Below are 7,774 nucleotides of genomic sequence, written 5' to 3' on the forward strand. Positions count from 1 at the left end.
CCTCTCACTGCACAAAGGTCTTGATCTGGCTTTCTGTTTTGTTTTAACGTAGCTATACAATTGTGCATCAGAACTAGCATCTTTGCAGTCAGGCCTCCTAGTGAGCAATATGCAACCAGCTTTTGGAAAAAAAAAAAAAAAAAAAAAAAAAAGACTACAGGATGCCACAGTTATGTGATACAAAGCCTTTTTTGGTTGTCAGACTTGAATGTGCAGTTTCTGAAATGCTCCCAGCTCATCCAGTCCAAAACGCAAAGAGAGTTTTAAGAATTATACTTTGACTTCAGTAAGCTGATATTTATCATGGTAAGCCTGCAGTGGAGTCTATACTCCAGAGCACAGAAACTACATTCCATTGTTGTCTGCTGACTTTAAAAAAAAAAAAAATATCAGTATTAAATAGAGCTTCAAGTCTACAAAATAGACAGGTATAGTTAAATCTAAAGTGTCACCAGAAGTGAAGATATACATCACATCCAAGCAATTCCCTACATTGCGAGCTTTAAATTAACTTCTATACATTGTTACACTCAGAAAAATTCTGACATACAGAAATATTATTTAGCATCTCACTACCTCCTATAATGAAGTGGCAACCAGTTATACTGTCATTTTTACCAGAGCGCAGTACAGAATCTCATGGTTCATGTCTGATTATGACATGATGTTTGTTCTCAACTGGTTTTTCATTGCTACTCTTGGTCTATAGTTCACAGTCCGCAACAGAATTGCATACACGTAACCTACACTAACTTATTGCTCAGATGATTTATAACTAAAGATAACCAAATTCACATTCTGCTTCTCCTCAGAATCAGTAATGAGTAGAACATACACTTCCTACACAACTTTTACCTCTCGAACTCATTTCTCACCCCCAGAAGCTCTATCCCACTTTAGACACAGCCCTCAACCTCCTTTTTCCCCTTCAGCATCCCACATTAAGCACAACAACCTGACTAACGCTGCACTGAAGCCAGAGTAAGAATGGCAAAGTGTCTTAACAGCAAGACAACACATTTATGAACTGCAACGGCTGACTGACCAACCTACCCTTTCTGTCTAGGAAGTACTAGGACAGGAGTGATACAAGACAAGTGGTGTTGTTCCCCAATGCATGCAGTTTACAAGGAATGCTTTTCCAACTAAGATAAATATCTTTCCAATAACAGTTTCTAAATCATGCTTCCCTTAAAAGAAGGCACTGTCCAAACAAAAGACAATTAAGTCTTCAAATGCCTGCCAAATACACAGTTCAACAAAGAACCCAATTTACCTCCATATCAAGTACACTTTCATATTTGAAGTTACTTATTTGAATGACAGAACCCAGAGCAGTAATTCTAGGTAAGATTTTGCAGTCCAGCAAGTGACTGCACCACCCTGTATTGTTCTGTAAACCAGAAGTTAAATGATAGTCTTGATTTAAAGTCAACTAAAACTGAAACAGGGACTCAGACGATGAAACATTACCACCACTAAGATTTGGCTTTTACAGTCAACTGTGTGACTCTTGCCGCCTTTGGCGTAAGAGTATTACTTTGTCTAGATAAACTTAATGCAACAGGAAAAGGCATCATATTTTAGTCACAAAGTTATCTGAACTGTACAGAGGTAGCAGAAGACTCACTGCTCAGAAATGTATTTTTAAAAGACTAACCAGTAACACAACTGTACAGGAAGAGTTATTTTAAATTAAAATAGAAAACAGCAGCAGTAACGACTTTTGTCATCTTCTACCTACTTAAAGACCATTAAAATTGGTAATTTTTAAAATTTAGTTTAGGTAGAACCTAACTATTGCTTCATTCAATTTATGAGACATTCTAATGACAACAGTAGGAGGCACACTTGACTCGGAATAACTAGAGCTGAGATGAATATATACAATGGGAACCAAAGTATCTGATGGCTAACACTGCATTAACAATTTCCTTGCAGCAACTGAAGCTGAGCACTGGTCCTCAGCAGTTGCTGCTTAGCTCTTCGCAGCTCCCCTATGCTCACAGCACCGCCATTCTTCACATTTAAATATCTGCATCCAATATTTAAGTTTGCTTCATATAGACAGGCCACAAAGTAAGCTACGATTGTCCATTAGTCACACCTTTGTTATGATTTTGTTACACATCTGTAAGCAACCTTGAAATACTCAATTCCTTCAAATCTATCTTCCATCTTCCACAGATCAAGAAAAACTAGAGTCTTGGCCAGGACCTCCCTTGCTAGAGATCCTATGAACACCATTAGGTCACCCATAAGAATTTCAGCTCTTTCTCTCACTTCCTCCACTGTTCAGTAGATAAAGCATAAGGGGCATCACAAGGCAGTTTGAGATCCTTCTTAAGGATATGAAGTAATATTCTCCAGCATACCAGCAGCAGCTTGCGAACCCAAACTGTATTTGATAAACAGCCTCCAAACCCCCTTTGAAAGGAACCATAACGATATTCTCAGATTTTACACTTTATCACTACAGAGCATAAAAAATGAGTATAGTTGCATTATTCAGCATTTAAAAAGTCATTTTGACAGAGACCATGACAAAGTCTTCTGTATTGTCCACAAGACTCCTACTACAGAATTTGCTACAATACTGAAACGCTGTAGTTTAACTGAACTGAAAGCCGCTGGCACCCTTGCTTCCTTCCAAACAAGAGATTTTAAAGAAATTGAAGCATTCTAGGTATGCTAGAAAAGCCTTACAAGAACACGCATCCAAAGACTTTGCAGAAGTACAAAATGTTCTCACCTCATTTTGTCATACATCTTGCAGTCAAGAACTGTGATAAACCTTTAACAACTTTGGACAACCCATGAGAGCAACAACTTCACATAATCATGCTAAGCAGCCTCATTCCAGCAGCACTACAGTAGCACTGCTCAGAAGACTCTAAAGAGGTGGGACACCTAGGATGCCTACGCTTGCTAGCACGAACACAGAGAAGAAAAGCTCTGCCATTGCTAAGGGACATTATTTCAAAACCAAAGTAACCATCAGTTAGTTATGGTTAGTGTAATATAGCATGGAAGAAAATAATTCATATTTCTGTGATAAAACAATTACGCTTTGACACCAATCCTCATACCATGGCATTTTGGAAAACCAATGGCATCTAAGTTTCAGTACATGTTTGTGAATCCAGATTGTATTTTGATACAAATCATGCAAGATGAATATCACTAACCTGTCCACAATTACATTTTCCTAGAGAAAGAAGCGGATGTACCCCTCACACCAATAAATATCAAGTTCCTCCTTTTATTTCTAGACAGAAACAATAAGACAGGATTTAACCTTAAAATATTCTACTAGCTGTAAAGCCCAGCTCCTTTATCAAATACTTTTAACAGCTATAAAATTTATATGTTTCAGACTTGTTGTTTTGTATGCAGTCTCCTTACAAAAAGGAAACTACAGCCTTCAGAACAATTTCACCCACGAAGCGCTCCTGTAACATAGTTCATCTCCAAGCAAAACATCAAATACTTCCCTCACAAATATTTCACTCATGCTTTCTGCAATCTGCCATTTTAAATACTACTCATTAAAATCTTCAATCAATTGAAAACTCAGCAATATGCCCTTTATAAATCAGCTTCTCTAAATTATCGCAAGAAGGTGCTTCTTTAAACAGTTTGTCCACATGGTACGGACGACAAAACACTTCAACAGGGACAATGGTCATGAGAAGTGACTGAGACCAAGCTGACATTAGTTTCTGATCAGTAGGTAAAGCATGAAGATTAAAACAGATTTCCAGGATTAAAGTCAAGGAACTCCAAAATTGCAAATATTAACATTTCAAGTAAAAGTCATACCATTTCAGCAGATTATTAATCTCATCACAGTTCAAAATGCACATGAAAAGCTTACGCAGAGCCCAACACTGGATCATTTCACATTTTTATTTAAAATTAATGCTCAAAGGACCACCACAGCAAGTAGAGAGCTAGCATGGAAGAGCAGGGCATGCTTAAGAGTCACAAAGAAAACTGGAAGCTTACCTCCCCAGTCAGTAAGCATAGAGTAACGGCAGTAAAATGAACCAAGATGGTGGTAGAATGCTTAAGCAATCATCCAAAAGCAAGTATGAATACAAATCGAGAAGTCTCTTAATAAATTCTCTCAGTTTGACTGGCACAGATCTAAAATTGCTTTTGAGGGGAAGAAAGTCTTGGTGCAGTTACTGTAATCAGTCACCTGTCAGCAGCTACCACCTTAAAAACCCCACAAAGACTTCTGGGATTTTGACCCAACGCTCTTTTGTCTGCCCTAAATTGGATGGGAACACCACACAACAATTAAGCCATACTACATGAACCCCTCTACGAATTGCACCAAAACCCAACACTAAAAAACAAACACTGGCCTCTTAATTTAATGCCGAGGCTTTGAAAACAAACTAGTACACCAGGTATTTGTTCCTGGTACTCCAAGCTCTTCCCACTTCTTTTAAGATTGTTGCACAGCAACCTGCGTCTCTGTTATACAAGCTCCTACTCACATGGAACTAAGGGCATTCTTGCCATCGTTAGACCAGGCTTCTACAGAACTCTGGCTCTGCTCAGGTTAGAAACTTTGTAGAAGAGCAAGCAGTGTTTTAGTCCAGTTTAATCCACCAGTCATTTGGAAAGGTTAAACTTCAGGGTTGGTTTTCTTTGGTTTTGTGGTTGTTTTGGTTTTGTTGGGTTTTTTTTTTTTCCTTTAAAGCTCCAGAAAGGAGACAATTACTTTCTTCCTTTCCTTGTACCTGTATCAAGTACAAACTCTAGAACTCTGAATGAAAAAAACAGCTTTGCAAAACTGAACGATGTGATGTAGAATCCACTGCCACAAACACATGAAAAGGTAACTTCACAGACATTTTAGTAATCTTTTCTAAGAAAAACACCTAAACAAACTGTGAAATATTAAGGCTAGTTCAAGTTGACATTCACTTACACATCTTCCCTCAGCTTCCCTGAAGCTGCGTATAAGTATTGTTACAATCCCCCACACTACCTTTTGGAGGCGTAAAATGCAAGATGTTATAAGAAACAGAACCGTAGTACATTTTCTGATGACAAAGCTAAAAAAATTCTTCAGAGAGCAGAGTACTTAAAAGAATTAAAAAACAAACACTATGAAAGCCTATGAAAGGCTGTACCTTTCCTCCAAAGGAGCGCCTCAGGTGAGGTCTGCAGGTTCCCTGTCTGAATAAAGCTGACCTCGAGTTGATGGATACTACCTCCTTCAAGCACACTGCCTAGCACCTGGGAGAGTGACTATGCTTTGGTAATTCACAATTTTTATTTACTTATTTTACCTGCAGCTCGCACCAGGCGACTTCCACAGTGGTATCCGTATCCAGTCCTTTATACACAGTTTTGAAAGAGCCTCTTCCAATCTCGATGTCAAACTTCAGAAAGCGGCCATCTGGGGAGATGCCCACTGCCTTGGTCTCAAGCTCTTCGATATCTTCCTGCTGCGTTCTTCGCTCCTCAAATTCCCGGCTGGCAGCTGTCACGCTGCCAGCAGCGCTGGTGGGGGGTAGCGCGGTTGCCTCGTCCTCCTCCTCCTTGGGCAGCAGCGGGACAGCATCCTTCGCGGCAGCGGGCTCCTGAGTAGACTGTCCTTCGAGGGGAAGCGGGGCAGGCGGCGGCGGCTGCTGCAGCAGCGAGGGAGCCTGGGCGGCGCTGACAGCGATGCACGAGGTCCGGCTGGCGCACTCGGGAGGAGAGACCAAGGGAGCGGCGCTGCCGCCCGAGACAGGGGCCGAGGACGCCGCGGGCTGCAAACTGGGTAGCTCCAAAGCCGTAGCGTTGGAGTCGCAGATCACGCTACGGCGGAAGAAGCGGTGCTCGGTGGCTGCCGCCCCTCGGCTGTCCTTGTCCATGGTGTGGCGGCGGCGCCGGTACTCCTCGCTACGGCCTCCGCTGCTCGCACCGCCGCCTGCTCCGCCGGCCCCGGAGGCTCCGTGGTCGGAGGCGGCGGCTCCCAGCTTCTCCCCGATGGAGCTGTCCGAGCTGGAACCGTTCTTGGGCGGCGGCGGCGGGGGAGCCAGGAAGCGAGGGGCCGGAGTGCCGCTGTCTGCGGCGCCCCCCGACATCGTGCCCCGGGGGAGCGCTGCTAGGGCGAGGCGGCGGCGGTGGGGGGGAAAGGCGAGGGAAGGGGCCGGTCACTGAGCGGGGAGCGCGCCTGTCCGCGGCTGCCGTTGCAGCTGCAAGAGAGGGTCCCAAGGGCTCCTTACGGCGGAGCTGGGAGGCGGCTGCTGGGGAGGCTGGGCCGGCGGGGTGGGTCCCCGGTCAGTGTCTGCATCCATCCTGCAGCGGGGAGCCCGGCAGCGGGGCCGACATGGAGCTCCAGGAGCGGAGAACGGGGCGCGGGGATAGGGGCGGCGAGGGGAGGAAGAACCCAAGCGCCGGGCCCGGGCGGGGGGGAGGCGCCCCGAGGCGGGCCCCCGGCCGGGGAGAAGCCGGTGCCTCGCCCGACTGCTTTAAGGTGAGGGGCGTACGCTGAGGTTATTCCCCGGCGACGGGAGAGAAAGCGGGGAAGGGCCGGGTGCCCCCCGAAGCGAGGACCTAGGGGGAAGGGGCCGGGAAGCGATGCAGGGAGCACAGGACAGGCCCCGCACGCCGGCCGCGGAGAAAGCTGCCGCGCTCAGTTACTCGCACCGGGAGGGGGAGGCCCGGGCAGGCCCAGCGCCCTCACCCCAGCGAGGGGGCAGGGAAAGGGGGCCCGGCGGCTCAGCCCCGCCTCACAGGGGCGCCCATGGCGGCTGCGGCCTCCACCTCCCGGCAGGCAGCCACCGCCCGCGCGCGACCGGGCCGCGCTCCCTCCAACCGCGGCCGCCGCCGCCGCCTCGCACGGCGCCGGAAACCCTCCTCCTGCCCCCCGCCCGCGGCTCGCCGCCGCTCCTCACCGGGGGCCGCCCGCCACCGCCACAGGTGCGCCGAGTCCGGGTGGCGCCCCGCGCCGCGGCGGGGAGGAGGGAGCGGGAGCCGCCGCGGCCGCCCTGGGGACGTCTCCGCGCTAAATGGCGACGGGAGCCCGAAACCGACACACAGGCGAGCGGGAGGAGGGGCAGCGGCGCCGGCCACGCCCCCTTCCGCGCCCGCCCTGCGCCCGCGCTGCGCCCGCGCTGGGGAGGCGGCTCACCCCTCCCCCCGGCGCAGCCTCGCGGAGCTGGCAGCTCCCGTCGTGCGCCGCGCCGCGCGCGTGGTGTCACGGGAGTTGTAGTTTGCGGCGCGGACGGGCGGCTCGGCGGGCCGGGAGCTGCCCGCGGCGGGGCCCCGCGGAGGGAGGAGCGGGAGGAGGCGCCCGGCAGCGTCCCGGGCCAGGGGCCGGTGTGGTGCGGGGCAGCGAGGCCGCCCCTCAACGCCGGCGCTTCCCAAACCGGGGCGGCGGGGCACGCTCCCGCCTCACCTGCACCCGCCCGGCCCTCTGGGCGGCCTGGGCCGCCGGAGGTTCCAAAGGCGCTGAGCCTGCGCCCGGTGCTTGTTTCTTCAAGTCCTGTGTTACACCTGTTTAATAGATTAAGCATTTAACTTCTTGTTTTCAAACGGCCTTTACAATTCTTTAAAACTGTGGGCAGTGATAACTCCATGTACATGAGTACTGTATGAACAAGTGAGGGTTTGGGGTTTCCTCAGTGTGGGTCATCTGAAGAGGCGTTAATTGGCCAGGCAACCTAAAATGCAAGTAACTGCCATGTAGACGTGTGCTCTCCATTATTTAAAAGACATTAGATTTGCAGCCTTTGCCCTGAAAACAATCGTTATCCTGTGGTCG

The 7,774-nt window shown here is 48.5% G+C and overlaps 1 protein-coding gene across 12 annotated transcripts in view; it reads right to left on the reverse strand.

The window, feature by feature from the left end:
- WNK1 (WNK lysine deficient protein kinase 1) overlaps window positions 1-7,013 on the reverse strand; it is a 104,757-nt gene extending 97,744 nt beyond the window's left edge. For 6 of the 12 annotated variants that reach the window (XM_080393485.1, XM_080393484.1, XM_080393482.1 and 3 more), the window contains exon 1: window positions 5,310-7,011. In XM_080393485.1, coding sequence (XP_080249611.1) covers window positions 5,310-6,092 — 783 coding nt within the window. In that variant the 5' untranslated portion in view covers window positions 6,093-7,011. Of the gene's footprint in view, window positions 1-5,309 lie in introns of all 12 variants that reach the window. The other 6 variants (XM_080393487.1, XM_080393478.1, XM_080393488.1 and 3 more) reach the window with 4 other exon arrangements.
- Window positions 7,014-7,774: the final 761 nt, after the last annotated feature.

This window comes from Falco punctatus (assembly GCF_963210335.1).
Source record: "Falco punctatus genome assembly, chromosome: 6".
NCBI classification, from domain to species: domain Eukaryota; kingdom Metazoa; phylum Chordata; class Aves; order Falconiformes; family Falconidae; genus Falco; species Falco punctatus.